The 17,894-nt window shown below is 36.1% G+C and overlaps 1 protein-coding gene across 3 annotated transcripts in view; it reads right to left on the bottom strand.

Moving 5' to 3' along the window:
* RNF145 (ring finger protein 145) overlaps nucleotides 1-17,894 on the bottom strand; it is a 96,721-nt gene that overhangs the window by 17,514 nt on the left and 61,313 nt on the right. For all 3 annotated transcript variants that reach the window (XM_008692438.2, XM_040630352.1, XM_040630351.1), the window contains 3 exons: nucleotides 10,454-10,545; nucleotides 3,362-3,597; nucleotides 679-854 (listed from right to left, as the gene is read on the bottom strand). In XM_008692438.2, coding sequence (XP_008690660.2) covers nucleotides 679-854; nucleotides 3,362-3,597; nucleotides 10,454-10,545 — 504 coding nt within the window. The remainder of the gene's footprint in view (nucleotides 1-678; nucleotides 855-3,361; nucleotides 3,598-10,453; nucleotides 10,546-17,894) is intronic.

Here is a 17,894-nt window from a genome sequence, read left to right as displayed (position 1 = left end):
GACTTAAGACTATTTTTTTAAAAAACTAAATCTTAAAAACCAAGTCTCAGAATTCCTTTGGGGCAAACAGCAAAGCATTATGATATACTCACTTCTCCACTTATTTGACTATATCTGAATAATGAAGTAAAACATGAAAAATAACAGGGCATTAGCTGCAAGAGTTAAGTCACAGGGTTTGAACTCAGATGGGCTCTGACAACAGCAAGGTTTCTTTCAGCAGTGTCACCTTGGGCAAGGTACTCTCGGTACAGTCTCCCCAGCTATTAAAATGGTAAATGATAATAAAGGCACCTATCTCTCAGGGTTGCTGTCAAGATTAAGTCTGAAGAAAAGTGTTTAGCAATGTGGTTGGCACATATTAAATACTCAGTAATTGATAATTATTTTTAGTAACATGTTTTATTTACCCAACCAGTAATTTAACTCAGAATTTTAAAAAACTTTTTTAAATTTGCTATGTACCTTTCCACAAATCATTTGCTACAGCCAATATACCATTATTACCTTAGCACCTCCCTGCACTGCCAGCCCTAGGCATCCACCAAATGAAAATCCTATCTTAATTAAATATGGGGTACCCTAAACATAACTGGAGATTTGCAAAACTTGCTATTCCTAGATCAAAGTCTTCTCTTCCTAAGGTTATGTACAGTACCATACGTTCTTATTAATTACCTTGTCAGGAAAAGGAAAAGCAGCCTCTCACGTGATGCAGGCTGATCTCGAGTACTGAAATAGGAGTAAATCTGAAGAGCAAATAAGACGAGCCAGAAAACCATGAAAAGTACAGGGACTACGAGCTGATTCCACAGGGACATTCCCAAAGCCAGAAGGCCATACACCTCTACGACCTGAATAAGAAAATGAAAAAGGAAAACATCTTGTATCACTTCAATAAACACTTTAAACACAAAAGAGTTTAAAGTACTTAAAGAGAAAAATTAAATTGCTTTTCTTTCACTAAGATTGTTCCAACTAAATTCCTTTAAAGTTAGCTCTGTACAGTTAGTACATTTTCTAAAATTCACTGATTTTGCATTAACACTTGACACACACTCATCAAATGACAACCATAAACTGCCCTTACGGTTCAAAATGAAGTCACTTTCAGAGTAAAACTACATCAAAGGTAGGTTAACCAGACTTTGTATACTTACTCATCTCTAAATCAAAATGATCAGGACTACCATAAATAATGCAATAGTGCATGAATGGCTAGAAAAAGGGGCAAGGTAAAAGGAAGAATTTTTACAGGTTTATTCAGGAAATGTCACAGGGGAGAAACAGTTTGACGGAAGACAGAATAAACACTGGAGTTTACTCTACTGGAGAGCAAAGATAGTTAGCCAGTCTTTTCCCCCAGACAGATCAATTCCCCTTGCTCCTCCTGTGTATTTATCAAACAACATTTCTCAATTTATTTGATTTGCCTAGTGCATTAACACCAGGAAAAAAGGTTTAAAAAGTTTATTAATCTACTAATCAGTAAATTAGCTTTCCAGTTTGTAAAACAATCTCTTACGAGATTGATTAGGAGGAATCAATTCTCATAATCTGATTCAGCCTAACAAGCACACATGTAACCAAGTTTCTGGAGTTACTATGCCAGGGACCAGACCCTGGTAATACAACAGTGTTCTGCAAGGCAGGCTACAAACTCTAACCTATACAGCAGATCATCTTTGCTAGAACTCTCAATGTGATACCAGATTGTTTCAATAAAATACAAATATCCTAAATTAAAATACACTGACTTCAAGTTTTTCTGATTTCTAATTAACATCTATCTCTAGGTAGATGTAGATCTTTTAAGTATTAAGTTAAAATGCAAGGACTTGCAGGTTATTCTAAATTTGCTTTCTCTAAAATCCAGTCAAGATTAACTTCTATTTTTCCCCTACGAGAAAATATTTAAAGCAAAAGCAACTAGCTTTTTCAAGCTAAAACTAGCCACAAAATTATTATTAGCAGCAAACTAATCATTAAGAGGTAGAGAGTACTTTTCCTCCTTTCCATTCAAGGAACAGATGCCTAAAAAGCCTGATAGTTTCCATTTCTTACCTATCCAAGTCTTTCCAGGTTGTGGATTTCATAACCTAGAATTTATTTTCAACTACGATATTTAGTGATGCATGACTCTTAAGGCAACCAAGAAGGTAAACAGGACATTGAGAAATGAGGGCTCTGTCCTTATGGTGATTAAATAAACAGTAACCAATTAATGTTTACTGATTGTCTTCTGTTTCCCACAAACTAGGGTAGCTCCACAAGATTGAATTCAAAGAAAAAATACATATTTCAGTTTATTCTTACTCTGAATGTAACTATAACCCTTCCTCATAAAAAAGCTCTTCATTGAGTATGAAAATAATTTCCTCTTCTCTGAAAATTGCCCAACTTAATCATTACATAAGATGAACAAAGAAGGCAGAATCAGCCTAAAGCCAAGAGTTTAGGGAAATTTTTCTAGGAAATCTGCCCCTGGGGCCATAACAACAACAAAAAAGCCTATTTCACTTAGTAGTTTTAGTTTAGTCGATCTGAGAGCCTCCTGTACCTTAAGGTCATATACACACAGTCAAAAGGTAAAAAAGAACGTCCATTTTATCACTCTCTTTTTATATCAATGTCAGTTTTAATATCTATTTTATATACTGAAACTTATCAATCAAGTCAAATGGAAATATTTAAATATCTACTGTTTCTATCTGGAAATAATCTGTTTTAGAGCAAAGGCTAAAAAAAGTAGGATGGGCAGAAACATGTCATACTGGCAAAATCAGTATACCTAAACAAAATCCATCATATGACAGCCCAGAACTACTTAACTTCTCAGTTTACATAAGTTGGCAAATACAAGGAAAAAAACCGTAGTCACAGTAGGACTTTAATCAGAAGAGAAGTCCAGATTTTACCTCTAGGTTTTCAATTCTGTATTATTTTTGTCTTCATTGTAATAGTTAACACAGACTGAATACTGTCTGCCGCACTGAACTCATTTAAACCTCACAGCAACCCTACAAGTTAAGTACTGTTATTATTAGCTCCATTTTATGGATAAGCCAACTTAAGTGACTACCCACTATCCCCAGGTTACACAGCTAGTAAACAGTAGAGCCAGAGTAAAAAACCCAGACCCTCTGCTTCCACAGAATCCCACTTCACTGCCTCTCTGCAGAACACTTCATCATGAAGAATCGCAGATGCTCCTAATTAGGTTGAAAATAGTTGCTACTTAGAAACTGTCCAACAGGGGGATGAATGTTACCACGACCACGACTGTGAAATGAACTAAATCTTTAACAGAACTAATTTTTATGTAGAATTTTATCTACCTGTGTGTGATTGTCAGTCTTACCTGAACCAATTCTCTGTATGCAGACTTAGCAAGGTTATAAGGTACTAAAAGATTAGACCCAAGAAAGTAGAGAACTTCCAATCCAGTAAAAATCATAGCAAATTTGTTGATGATAACAATTGTCTCCAGAGGGACAAGGCAGAGTCGTGCCAGCAGGGGAAGCATGTGAGCTGAAAAGAGCCAAATCTGCTTCGTTTTCATGACACAGGAGCATAAAGTACACACCACCAACTGACCTAAAATGGGGAGGAGAACGCATTTAAGATTGGTATCCACAAAATAAAAACAAAAGACACTGCCAATAAAGATGATGGCACAGCTTTTGAAGAAGTCTAATTAAGATCTCTTAGATAATAATTTAAATCAAATTTTTACCTCATCTGACCATAATTACATATTCACATGTTCTGTCAATTTCGAGCACCGATTCCCTAGGTACTGATCTGAAAAAGGCAGCACAAATATCCACTGGTCTTCATCACATTTCGGATGACATATATAATACAGAAAAAGGTTTTTTTAATTTCTAATTCAATATTATAGTTACTCAGTTACTACTCTTTATACACAGCTCTTACAAAGGTCCTCAATATTTAACTGTTCTGGTCTATGGGTGAAAGCGTAAAATTCCAGAGATACAGTTACTTCCCTAAGACCATGTTGCAACAAAATTCGTTCTGAGATTTTCAAGCTTTAATTGCTTTTACAGGACCATGCAAGCCTTCTTTCCAAGTGACTCAAAAGTGAAAGTTAACACTAAAAAATTTAAGCAACATATTCTTCCCAGAGGATTATGTATGCTCATTATAGAAAACTTAGAAAATACAGAGAAATAAGGGGGAAAAAACTCAATCTCTTATAATCCTATAATACCTTTGGTCCATTAAAGGAAGCACTGCATAGAGAGCCTTCACATTGTATCTGAAACTTAGTTAAGTGCTCAAAAACAATTAGGTGTTCAGGGGCACCTGGGTGGCACAGGCGGCTGAGCATCTGACTCTTGGTTTCAGATCAGGCCATGATCTCAGGTTTGTGAGATCCAGCCCCCGCATCTGGCTCCATGCTCAGGGAAGAGTTGGCTTGAAATTGGCTCTCCCTCTCCCTCTGCCCTTCCCGCTCATTTAAATTTGCTCGCACACATGTTCTCTCTCTCTAATAATCTTTTCTAAAAATTAGGTATTCATACTGTTACCCTTTTCATATTTATTCTATGAGTGTGAATATACACAAATGTCTTCTAGGAGATTATAGTGTACATACTTTTTTACAATCAGTTTTTCTTAGTTAATACATAGAGTACATGTGTCTCTCTCTATACCAGAAAGTATATATACATGGTTGTTTTTAGTTGTATGGTATATTACACTGAATGCAAATGACACAGTTCTAACATATAGCTGTTTTCAAATAGTTAATAATTATAAAATATGTTATTATGAATAAGCCTATATGTGTATGACATCCTTGTATAAACTGCTTGGAGCACATTTCCCAATATCTTCTTAGACTAAATTCTTAAAAGTGGAATTACTGAATCAAAGAAATACTTCAGGCTTCTGACACATACTATCAGACTGCCCTATGGTACCCATTTTCCCACTGACTTGCCAGCAATAAAAATAATTTAAGGAAGGGTAGGGCAAGGAATATTTCCTAAACTTTTTAAAATTTGCATTTGTTGATTACTAATTACAAGTAAGTATGCAAAAATAATCTGCAATTATTTGTTCACATTCTTTGGCCATTTCTACTGGAGAATGTAGCCTTCTGGAATTCTTTGATCAAGATACCAATTTCCTTTGTCTTATGATATTTTCCCAATGTGTCATTTGACTATTTTAATAATTTTTTTCTCTTATAATAGTATAGGATATTTTACTATAAATGATCAAACCTATCAATCTTTTCCTTGATGGTTTCTACCTTTGGTGCCATGGTTAAATCATATGGGTCCCCCTACTCAAGACATACAAGTAATCACCTAGATTTTCTTTTAGTATTCTTTACTTTAAAAATTAATACATTTGAGTAGCACCTGGGTGGTTCAGTCGGTTAAGCATCCGATTCTTGACTTTGACTCAGGTCATGATTTTAGGGTCATGGGATCGAGCCTAGCTTCAGACTCCATGCTCAGCATGGAGTCTGCTTAAGATTCTCTCTTTCCCTCTCCCTCTGCCCCTCCCCTCACTCACGCTCTCTCTCTGTCTCTAAATAAATAAAATCTTTAAAAAAATTAACACATTTGGAATTTGTTTTAGAATAAGGTAAGAAGTAATGATCTAAGTTTGTTTTTCCAGATGTTTAGTCAGTTGTCTCAAAACTGGAGATTAGAATCATCCAATTCTTTTCTCATCACTTTGAAATGCCACTCTAATATACTTTTACATTTTTTGTATATTTGTGTCCACATCAGAACTTGCTATTTTTTTAAGATTTTGTTTATATATTTGAGAGAGCACGAGTAGAAAGAGGGGCTGCAGGAGAAGGAGAGGGAGAAGCAGACTCCCTGCCAAGCAGGGAGCCTGACATGGGGCTCAATTCTAGGACTCTAAGATCATGACCTGAGCCAAAGCCAGAAGCTCAACCAACTGAGCCACCCAAACACCCCCTTGCTATTTTTCTCAATGATCTACTCTGATGACAGTAAGTACCACACTGTCCCATTTCACTGATGAGACAAGCCTCCATAGATCCCTTTAGGATTTCTTTAAAGTTCTTGAACATGTTATCTACCAGATTAACTTAAGAGTCATTTAGTCAAATTCTCTTGGTGAGAATTCTTGCCAATAAAAAGCAAAACAATACTTTGAGATTTTAGTTTTGTGTTCAGTCTATATCACTATTAAAAGAATACAAAAATGGCATCCATTTTTACACAAAGCTGAACATTTATTAACAATCCACCATGATCTAACATGTATTTTCTCCCACAAAGTATTAATTTTAGCCTTTAAAGAATTGTTATCTAAATAATGTGCAAAATATTCATGAAGGCATAAAAGGAGGAAAACCCATAATACTAGAAACAACAACAACAAAACCAGGAAGAGAGGGCACCAAGTGAGTTATGAGAAAATTTTAAAGGACAGAGAATGAAGAGATAGGAGGCAACTAACTTAGCCAAGCCACTACTCTTTCCCTCACCCTGGAATGAAGACCAAATTTGCTCTCTGGAGAGAGTGACACAGGCTCCTGGACACCAGAGTAGAGGTGAGATGCCCAAATGAAAAGAGTCTGCACCAACCACTGCATCCAAGCACTGCTGCCATGGTTACTGTCACCCATTCTAGTCACTGACAACGGCCTCCCCTACAGGGGACAGAAAGATAACTCTCTGGGGAAAATGACCAAGTCCAAGTGAAAAAACATACAAATACTCAAAACCAGCCAATCCCACTTGAACATCAACTGTGAAACATACCAGCTGGTACACCCTAAAAGAGATTCCAATCAACAACTTAGCTTACTTGAATACAAATGATCCGTCAAGGACTCCCAGATATTTAAGTGAAACTTATGGTTTAATCAGATGAGGCCTAGGCATCAGTATTTACAAATCCCTGTTTAATACAACCAGGTGTTTCAAATCCAGGCTTGAGAAACACTACTATCCCATGACAGACAAAGACCAAAACAAACAGAAAAAAGATCTCAGGGGAAATGGATAATTCAAGGAACAAAAGAAACCTTCAAAGAGATACATGATATATCTAAGAAATAAGACGGTCATAGTAAAAAGAGGTATTCAATGAAAACAAGTTCCTGGATATTAAAAATATAAAACAAAAAAGGTACAATAAAAGGGTTGGAAGATAAAGTTGGGAAATCTCAGCAAGTAAAACAAAAGAGAGAGAGAGAGAAAAAAGAAAACAGAACAGTAAGGAAGTTAGGGGGTCAATGTAGGAGGAACATTACTCGGTTAACAGGACTTCCAGAGAAGGACAAAAGAGAAAATAGCAGGGAAGATATTATCGTGCCTAGGAAGGAGAAAGGCCTCTGGGGAATTGATACAGGAGTGTGGAGAGGAGTGGTGCAGGAGAGAGCCAATTTTCATCATAAAATTGTGGTATGTCTTGACTTTTAAAAATAAGTGTATTTCTTTGATTAAAAAACTAGCAAAAACTCCAATAGAAAGTACGTGGAGGAAATGCTTTAATACTAGGAATGATTAGGAATTTTCATTCTGGCATATCTTACTTCTGTCACTGTACTCAGAGCCGTGATATTTAAATTTCCTTGTTCGGCATGATGTAAACTTCCTCTACACATGATGAAAATTCCCCTAAGTCTATGCCAGCACATTCAGTGCTCAACTCTGGGGTTACAGGCTTCACTTATCTTCCTTCATAGAAGAATATGACTCATAGGCTATCATTCTCTTTAAGAGAAGACAACTTCTCCTTTTTAGGTGAAAAAAGGAGTGGAAATCTTTCCTGCAGCTCCAGAAAAACTAGCAGTTGTTTAAATTGATGTGCCTATTCCAATTAGTAATTCTGAACAAATCAAAATCACAATGTAATCTCTGGATGTCAGGATTCCACTATTAGAAATAGCTCCAAGAAGTCTGCAACTCTAAGAAATGATGGCATATCAATATTACTCAGGTTTTCATTGAAAAGTTCTTTAATGAAATGGAAGAAATGAGCAGAAAGTACCTTCAAAATCCAAATTGGAAGAAAAGATAGTACTTAATAATTTATGGATTTTATTTCCAATTAATTGAATCTTAGTTGAGGAAACAATATTATAGCCACTGACAGGAAAATTTAAGGAATGTTTCTATACTATATTACATCATCACAAAAAATAATACTTGACAAGCTTTGTAACCTAGCAAATATAAAAAAAATAATAATAATAACCTAGCTGACATCTAAACAATGCAAGGGGGCTAGGGGTGCCAACACCATGCACAGTTGAAAATGCTTGGCTCCCCAAAAACTTAACAGCCTACCGTTGACTGCAATTCTTACCAATAACATAAACAGTCAATTAATACACACTTTGTATTTTATATGTAATACATACTGTATTCTTACAATAATGTAAGCTAGGGAAAAGAAAATTTTATTAAGAAAATTATAAGGAAAAGCAAATACATTTACAGTACTGGATTGTAAGTGGACCCACACAGTTCAAACTCGTGTTGTTAAAGGGTCAGCTGTATTTTCACTTGAATGTTACCACTACTGAATACACCAAATCCTAGGATGCAGTCATAAAGCAACATTATTTTTTTTCTCCTACTGTCTTTTAAAATCCACTCTGTGAAGATTGGCGTTCTCCTGCCCCTAAGGCAAGTCCTGTAACTTTTCTACTCTAGCTTAGGTTACACAGTTTCAATTGAACAATAGCCAACACTATTTAGTTAAGGCTTTTCCCTTACTCTAGCTCAGGCCTCCTACAGGACTACAGATTGAAAACCCACAATTGTGAGAGAGGTGGAAAGGTTATGGCAGGTTTCATCTTCTTTCTCTGACAGCACCATTGCCTTCTCTTCCTGACTTATCCAGGGCTGAAGTATGTAGGGAAGAAGGAGAGAAGGGAAGTAGGAAATCCTTACTCGACTATGCTCCTAACAATGATAGGGTGTGGGTGCACCAAGCTGGAGCATAAAAAAAAATCCCCTTGGGGTGCCTGGGTGGCTCAGTCGGTTAAGCATCTGACTCTTGATTTCCACTCAGGTCATGATCTCAGGGTTGTGAGATCAAGCCCTGCACTGGGCTCTGCACTGATGGTGGAGCCTGCTTAAGATTAAGATTCTCTCTCCCTCGGCCCCTCCACCCCCCTTCCCATATGTACCCCCCCCAAATGTTTTTTTAATCTCATTGCTTTTCTCCTGTGCATTTTTATGGGTTCTTCTGAGATTGTTCTCAACACTGTGGCTCTCCCACCCTTAGCGCTTGTTATGTACCCTCCTCTGGCTGTTTTTGGTTCTTTGCTTAACTCCTGGAAATTCAATCCCCATTGGAGTCTTCTTATCCTTCTAAAGGCTCTCTTAGAAGGACCTAAAATCCCATAGACTCTTGGGGCCCTTATCTAGTTCATAAGCAACTAATACCCTTTGCCTACATAGATTAGAAGATACAAGAAAACTTCCCAAGACATTTTCACTATGTCCATAGTCAGAAAACTCAACAGCCAGCCAGCCCACTGTTGGCCTTGATATCACATTAGAATTATAATACAAGCCACATTTGTAATTCTTAAACTTCTGGTAGCCTTTTAAAAAGTAAAATAACAACAACAAAAAAAAACCAGGTGGAATTAATTAACAGCATATTTTATTCAACCTAATATGCCCCCAAAATTATCATATAAACAACCTACATTAAAAAATTAACAAGACACTTTGCATCCTTTTTTGTGCTAAGTCTTAGAAATTGGGTGTTTTAGACTTACAGTATATCTTAATTTGGATTAGCCACATTTCAAGAGCTCAATAGCTGCATGTGGCTAATTTTAGATGGTGCAGCTTGAGATTTCGCAGGCGCAGGTCAGACACCAGTTCACAGTACCCCCCAAGCCACAGAAGACATGTGACTCTCCAAATGGTCTACTGCTGAATTCTCCACATGTGAACGGTTGGGAAGGTATTTCAGGGAAAAGAGGTCTCTACAGAAATCCTCCTTAATCTCCAACATTCAACCTTTTATCACTCCCTATATGGGTGAGTTTAAGAGCCACAAAATAGGTTTTCTCTCACTTCTTTTTTTGCAATTCTGTCACGGTAGGTAGGGTCTAGTATGTCACTTAGGACTATATCTATACTGGTTTTTGGTCTTAGCCAACACTCGTATTTTTTAACATCCTGCTACCTAAATATTTCAATTGTGTCTCAAGTTCTTGAGGTTTCTGGCAATTTATTTTTGACTATAGTGACGGCTTTCAATAACAATAAATAACTTAAAAACATTACATATTTAATTTTAATCTTACAAAGTAAAAATTAGCTTTATTAACCTTCCAAATAGTTAAAATAGCATTAAAAAACACAAGCAACTATAGGCTATGTATGATTTTAAGCATGTAAAGAAGATAGTAAGACTGGTTGGTCCCCACCTACACTTTTAATTCTTTCATAATATTTACCTATTAAGGCTGTGGTAAACCGATTCATGGAGAGAGGTTCTAAATACATTGGTCCTTCATAGGCCGACTCCAGTTCACTCCTGACATAGTCCCTAAGTAAGTAAAATGGTAAAAATGCATTAGATACATTCCAAGCACATACGGAGAAAAGCAGCAGCTAAAGTACCGTATTCTTATAAATAGCGTATTATGTTAGTAACATCTCTCTCCACATGTATACTAAGAAAAAATTTAGGTATAAAGAATTAGGTAAGGATGGACTCATTTCTTTCTTCTATGCACTGGATCAGAATTTACTGAAAGTGAATTTTACTATGTAGAAAAGACAGCCAAAGCTCCACTTTATGAGATTTTCTTTCTTCCCAAGGCCTTATTAAAAACTATTCCCAGCAAAACAAAACAAAACAAAACAACCAGTTGAGAAGCCATCCCTCAACCCTACTACTTAACTGATAATACCCAATAATATTACATCAAATTTCCCCTCTTTTGGCTCTCTTCCACCATCCCGCCTATCTTATTTTCCCCAAAGTTTTATCCCCAATTGCATTTAGTTACAGGTAAAAAAAAAACTGGCTCACAGCAGAACAATCCTTAAAAACTATCACTTTCGACTCTATCAAGAATCTATAATTAAGGTTATAATATGTAAGTGGGCTACAGATTTATTTTGAAACAAATTTTAAATCACATCAAATATTCCTTTTACAATTTAATTCATTTAACATGTGATTACTGAGAAATAACAAGATTTAAATGGGAAAGACCCTTTACACACTGAGAAAACAGAACTTTCAGTGCACATCCAGGAAGCACTGGAAGGGAAAATTTAACTTATTATCAATAAGTAGTAACACTAGAAGACTATGGTCTTAAGTTCCTTCAACATCAGGTAGGGAAATGTGTAGAAAAAAATTCTCCTTTTCTTCAATTATTGAATGCTTTATTCATTGTATTTAAAACAGTTTGAATGTTGCCAGTATTTCTGAACCCACGGCTGTATTTACTTTTTCCATGAAATTACTTCCTATTAGGCAATCAAGTTGAAATCCTTCAGTGTAGCAGCACAGCCAAATAAAAAATGACCGTTGCATAATCCACAAGGAAAGTACTTCCAAAAAATCAAAATTAAAAACTAAAATATGTTTTATGAATGGGAGTAGTTTGGGGGCAATTATAAAAATCAATAATGGACCTAGATTCATGGGTGATTTAGCAATTCTCCTCTATCATTCTATGATGACTATTTCTAACAAATAATATTCTAATAGTCTTTTTACTGAAATTCTCAAAAAGAATGATTTTAATGCAGTGGTGGTCAACCAGGGGGTCCATCAGGTCAACCCTGATGGACATTTTGCAATGTCTGGAGACATTTTAAGTTGTCACAATTTAGAAGGATTGGGGCTGCTACGAGCACCCAGATCAAGATGCTGCCACAACATCTGACAGTGCATAGGACAGTCCCCACAACAAAGGACTACCCAATCTAGAGGTCAGTGGTTGAAACCCTGTGAGAGGCATAAATGCTACTACACATGCAAATTACGTGTACACATCTGATTACGACATTACTAGGTAACCATCAATGTAGAATTATCATATTTTATGAAGTTTTCGGACAGAAAACTGAAGAATTTAGAAAATTATAAAATTTAAAATAAAATACGCATATAAATACCACTTAACATTTATGAAGTCTTTGAGAAAGATATTTAAATTTGAAAGAGCTCTAACCTGAGTCCTAGGCTTCCAAAGACAAATAGTTTCTTTGTGGCCACAGCAGATCCCTCTCCAATAGGTCCAATTACAAAGAGGGAAAACCCACAAAGACAAAAAGCAGATTGATGTTTGCCAAGGGCTGGGGGTAGGAAAATGGAAAGGACACATAATGGGTACTGGGGTTTACCGTGGGGTGATGAAAATGTTCTGGAATTAGATAATGGTGATGGTTGCACAACATTATGAATGTAATGTATGCCAATGAATTGTTCACTTTAAAGGTTAATTTTATGTGAATTCAATAAAAAGAGAATAGAGGTGCCCACAAGAGCACTACCCCCAGGAAGAGGCAAACATTGCTCCCACAGGGATCAGGCCCCAGGAGATCTCAGGGGCGAGGGAGGAATTGCAGAGCTGCATTCCCTAACATGTTTTCTCTCCCTTGTTTGCTTTTGTCATCATATTACTGATGTTTTATATATAACTCAGCAAACACTATTCTAGAATTTCTCATTGTTGAAACATTCGTTAGTTGTTTTGTAGTATTTCCTAGCCTACTTTAGTTTATCTTCTTTTTTCACAGCTTCCGTCTTTCTTTTAAGAATTCTAACTTCAACGTAACAAAATTTGTAAGGAAAATCAACATTCTCTATACTTTTTCTTTTAACCTCAAAAAGAATTTACTGCAGACACTGTTGCTAGCACACTGCTCCACTCTAGGAGTACTACAGCAGACAAGAAGACACAATCCTGTCAGCATGGAGCTTAACAAACCAGGAGGAGAAACAAACACTAAACAAATTAATCTAAAATTAATTACAATTGTGATAAATGCTGTAAAAACAGAATTATTTTCTTTTTCAGTCTCCGTATTTCATGACTTTGTGATTTGACAAGATTATAGGACACTTAGGGAGATCTGTCTTCCAGAAGAATAATCAATATTTAGGCCCTAATGACAAAACCCTGGTGTTAAACAGCTTCCTCCCACTATTTCTCTGTGCTGCTGCTCTCCTCTAGGACCCTAAGAACAGCTTTCCTCAATGCTGTAACGTCCCCCATTAATGTGCGACCTGAGACACCGAACCAATCATCCTATCACAGAAATTAACACCTTCTCTAGGTACCTTAGACCCTTTCTCTTTTGCTCAACTCCTATCTATCAAGACAGTCCTTCAGAATCTTCCCTGTTTGGCTGACTCACCAGTAAGCCTCACCTCAGTAAAGACAGCCAGGCACAGAAAGCCTGTAGTCCCTCTTTGGGCCAGCAGCCGAGCTTGGCTTGCCAGAGCCAGGGCAGTGGCTTTGGGAGGGCTGAACTACTGGTCTAACCAAGTAGCCACTAAAGAGCTGTCCCTTCTGATAGGAGAATCTGGACACTGCATCCCAAACTATACAGAAGAACTGTAATAGGGATCGTTTGAACAAAGATCTCTATATCTAAGTTATGAACAACTTCATGGCATTCCATGCTGACAATGAAAACTTGATTACTCAAGTCTCTCAACAGAGTGGGTCATTCACAATGTAAATAAACAAGACAGTAAGCCAAATAAGAAGGATCCACAGAAGGAATTGTGCAAAATTCCATGAGTCATTTTATGCCAAAAATTAATGTGATGCAAGAGCCATGAAATTCTAATTTTTAACAAAATTTAATAACTATTTCAAGACTAAATCAGATGAAATGTTCAAAAGCGGTATTTGATTTTTCAATTTAGAAGATTTTTTTTAAAGCTCTTTTAATGCTTTTATTTTTTTATTTTTAATTTAGAAGATTTAAATAATAAAATGTGTTAAGCTGGTCAGAAGCAAGAATCCCTGCTGTCTACTTATCACTGAAAAAAAATCCTTCCTTTCTTAAACTTTTTTCATTTGTGCAATTTGTGAATACTAACGATCAACCCCTGAGTACTAATAAACTAATCACTTTGAAAATCTACTTCTCTAATCCCCTGCGCTAGCCTATTCTTGAGCGACTGAAACGGTCTGTGGGCATAAGAATGTGTGAGATATATGAAGAGGGCCTCGAGGATAGCTTGCTTAAAATTAAAAAAATTCTTGCTATAAGGAGAAGCATACAAGTTATAAAAAATAAATAACAACAAAATCTAGAATCTTACCAATTCATCAACTGACCTTATAACAATCTCTTGAGCAACCTGAACAACCTAGAACAATTTGTACATTCTGGCCACTTAAAGCTTTCAAACTGTTAATTCCAAAGAAACCTAATCTACTTTTACAGGGAATAAAGTAGTGAGCTCTCAAATATATCTTATGCAATATGTGCAAACAAAAGGCACTGCTCAATTTAAGGGATCCCAGATACTAGATGTTCTAACACCTGGACCTGAGTACCTACTACACCCTAAACAATGTGCTGGTAATTGAATAGTTCATTTACCCAGGGTTTAATTATCTAAATCATCTCTGCTACCCTGCTTCTCTCTTAGCTTCTTTCTGACCCCCTACTGAAATACTTAGTGTCTGTAGCTGATAATGTTCAAAAGAAGAAAATGTATCAAACACTGAAATGGGTCAATTTCATTCCAGTCAAAATTAAAAGCGGGGTATATGATAAAATTCATTTTAACAATTCCTTAACAGCAGTGGTTCTCAACTGAGGAAAATTTTGTTCCCCAGGAAAGCACATTTGGCAATTAGGGACACTCTGTGGTTTCACAACTGCTGGAGAGGGGGTGCTCTGTGATCTAGGGAGCAGAGGCACTAACATCCTAAAATACACAAGACTGCCCCCACAGCAAAGCATGACCTGGTCCAAAAGGCTAACAGTCCTGTAATACAGAAACCTTAAATGAGACAAACTTCTATGAAATGGGGAGCTAATTATCTGTATTTTACATATAAATAAGTCTTGGGAAAGTTTTACATTTGAAACCCTACCTACATACCTGAGACCAGGATGAAAAGGAGTATACTTCCAATCTTGTGAAACCCATGGGCTCTTAATTCAACTTATACACATACAAAACTGACATGCTGGTTCATAAATCTAACAATAAAACAGGGAATTTAAGAATACTAGAGTTTAAAAATTATAGAGAAAAACACACAACTGTGATGTAAACCAAGACCACACCCTCATTGGTCATGTCAGTGTCGAGTTTTTCTTTTTTCCCCTACAGTTCTGGATAGTCTCAATTTTAAAGTAGGATTGATACTGGAAAATATATTCCTTACATCACTCAAAATGAAAAAAAACAGTTTAGTAATTTTAAGAGTTAAGGAACCTGAAATATCAAATAGAATATTAAATGTTCATACTATATGAAATGAGGCCACGGATTTTCTAAAGTTTAACTCCTCTGAACTACAAGCAATATCCATCCTAGACATACTCTAAACAAGTTTTTATTCACTTAAGAGCAATCAGCTTCATTATTTGAGTACATGTCTCTCTCTTTTTTTTTTTTAAGATCTATTTATTTGACGGGGTGAGGGGGCCCAGAAGGAGAGGGAGAAGCAGACTCCCCACTGAGCAGGGAGCCCAACTTGGGGCTCCATCCCAGGCCCCTAGCATCATGACCTGAGCCGAAAGCCAGACGCTGAACCAACTGAGCCATCCAGGTGCCCCTATTTGAGTACATGTCTTAAGCGAAAACAGAAACCCAACTTTTCAAGAGCTTATGAATTTTCAATTTGCAATGACTTTTTATACAGCCAGTTTCTGAAGTACCAAAGTAATTATTTTAAATTATCCAAGTATTGATTCTTCTTCTTAGTACCATACTACTCTGCTTTGATATAACTAGACTGAATGGGGGAAAATACCTGTAAATCATATAACTGATAAAGGACTTATATCTAGAATTGAGATGTAATACAACTCAATAATAATAATAAAAGACAACCCAATTAAACAATTGGCAAAGGATCTGAATAAACATTTTTCTAAAAAAAAAAAGATTTACAAATGGTTAATGAACACATGAAAAGATGCTCAATATCATTAGCCATCTGGGAAGTGCAAATCAAAACCAGATGAAATATCACGTCACACTCACTACAATGGCTATACGAACAAAGACAGATATCAACAAGTGTTGGCAAGGATATGGAGAAACTGGAACCCTCACACATTGTTGGTAAGAACTGTACAGTTATTTTAGAAAACAGAATGGCAGGGGCACCTCGCTGGCTCAGTGGGTAGAGCATGCAACTCTTCATCTTGGGAGTATAGGTTCGAGCCCCATATGGTACAGAGATTACTTAAAGATCTTAAAAAAAAAAAAAAGAAAAGAAAGGAAAAGAAAAGAAAAGAAAAGAAAAGAAAAGAAAAGAAAAGAAAAGAAAAGAAAAGAGTTTGACAGCTCCTCAAAAGGCTAAACACAGGTACCATATGACCCAGCAATTCCACCCCAAAGTATATGCCCAAGAAAACAGTATGTCCACACAAAACCTACCCATAATGTTCACAGCACTACTCATAACAGCCAAAAAGTGGAAAGAACCTGTGTCCATCAATGGATAGATGAACAAAATGTGGTATATTCATACAACAGAATATGATTTGGACAGAAAAAGTACTGATACATGCTACAGTATGGATGAACCTTGAAAACATGTTAAGTGAAAGAAGCCAGGCACAAAGGACCACATACTGTGTCTATATGAAATGTCCACAATAGGCCAATCCATAGAGTCAGAAAATAGACTGACAGTTACCTAGGCTTGAGGGGAAGGGGACTGATGAAAAATAGGGAATGACTGCTTATGGGTACAGGGTTTATATCTGGAGTAATGAAAATGTTTAAAAATCAATCGTAGTGATGGTTTATACAGTTCTGTGAATGTACTAAAATTATTGAGCTATATCCTTGAAATAGGTATGTAAATTGTATCTCAATAAAGCTGTTATTTTAAAAGATACTTACTTATGAAGTCGCCACATGAAATCTGAACCATTACATTTTTTAAAACTAAAAACTGCAGCCTTAAAATTTTATAAATGTAATACATTCAAGCCTCAATATTTATAAATGTGACATATTATGAATAATTCAAGGATAACACATCTTTGCTAACCTTTCATGAGATAGCACCATATAGTATATACATTATGCTAAGAAAATTCTAAAACACGCCATTTCTTCAAATTTGTTAGTTTAATATCAAAACTAACTCCATAAAATGGGCATTATCTTCCTTTACATTTTCAAAAAAGCAACTTACTAAGGTAACATACTGACTAAATAGGGAAACTAGTTCATACCCAGTCTGATTCTAAAAACTCATTTTCTTTTCACTAACCATGCTGCCTCCCTAAGAGGAATAAGCTAGCAATCAGAAAACCTACATTCAAGTTAAAGTCTGAGATTGTTCCTTCCCAGCTATTTGCCCACTTTGGTTTTTTCTTCTACAAATCCAAAAGGATTAAGGATCAAAATGAAATTAAAAACAGGAAATGCTTTTGTACACTGTGAAATCTTATTATAATTCTTATTATTTAAAATAAGTTTGATTTTCTAATAATAAAAATAAACTTTAAACATTAGAAGAAACATTCCCTTAAGTTAAAAGTCAAAAGTTAAAAACTGCCACCAGAAGAATGGTCAGAAAAAGGCTTGTCTTTACCTCTAACACTGTCAGGGTTCCCTTTATCCTTAAATAACAGAATTCTGACCTCTAAAAAAGCCTGGATGATAATACTGTATATAAAAATAGAGCTACATGCTTTCAGCCATCACTACACCAC

Source organism: Ursus maritimus, unplaced genomic scaffold (assembly GCF_017311325.1).
Source record: "Ursus maritimus isolate PB19 unplaced genomic scaffold, ASM1731132v1 scaffold_15, whole genome shotgun sequence".
In the NCBI taxonomy this organism is placed as follows: domain Eukaryota; kingdom Metazoa; phylum Chordata; class Mammalia; order Carnivora; family Ursidae; genus Ursus; species Ursus maritimus.
The sequence above is the reverse complement of the archived record's forward strand: the minus strand, read 5'-3'. Positions and strand labels throughout refer to the sequence as shown.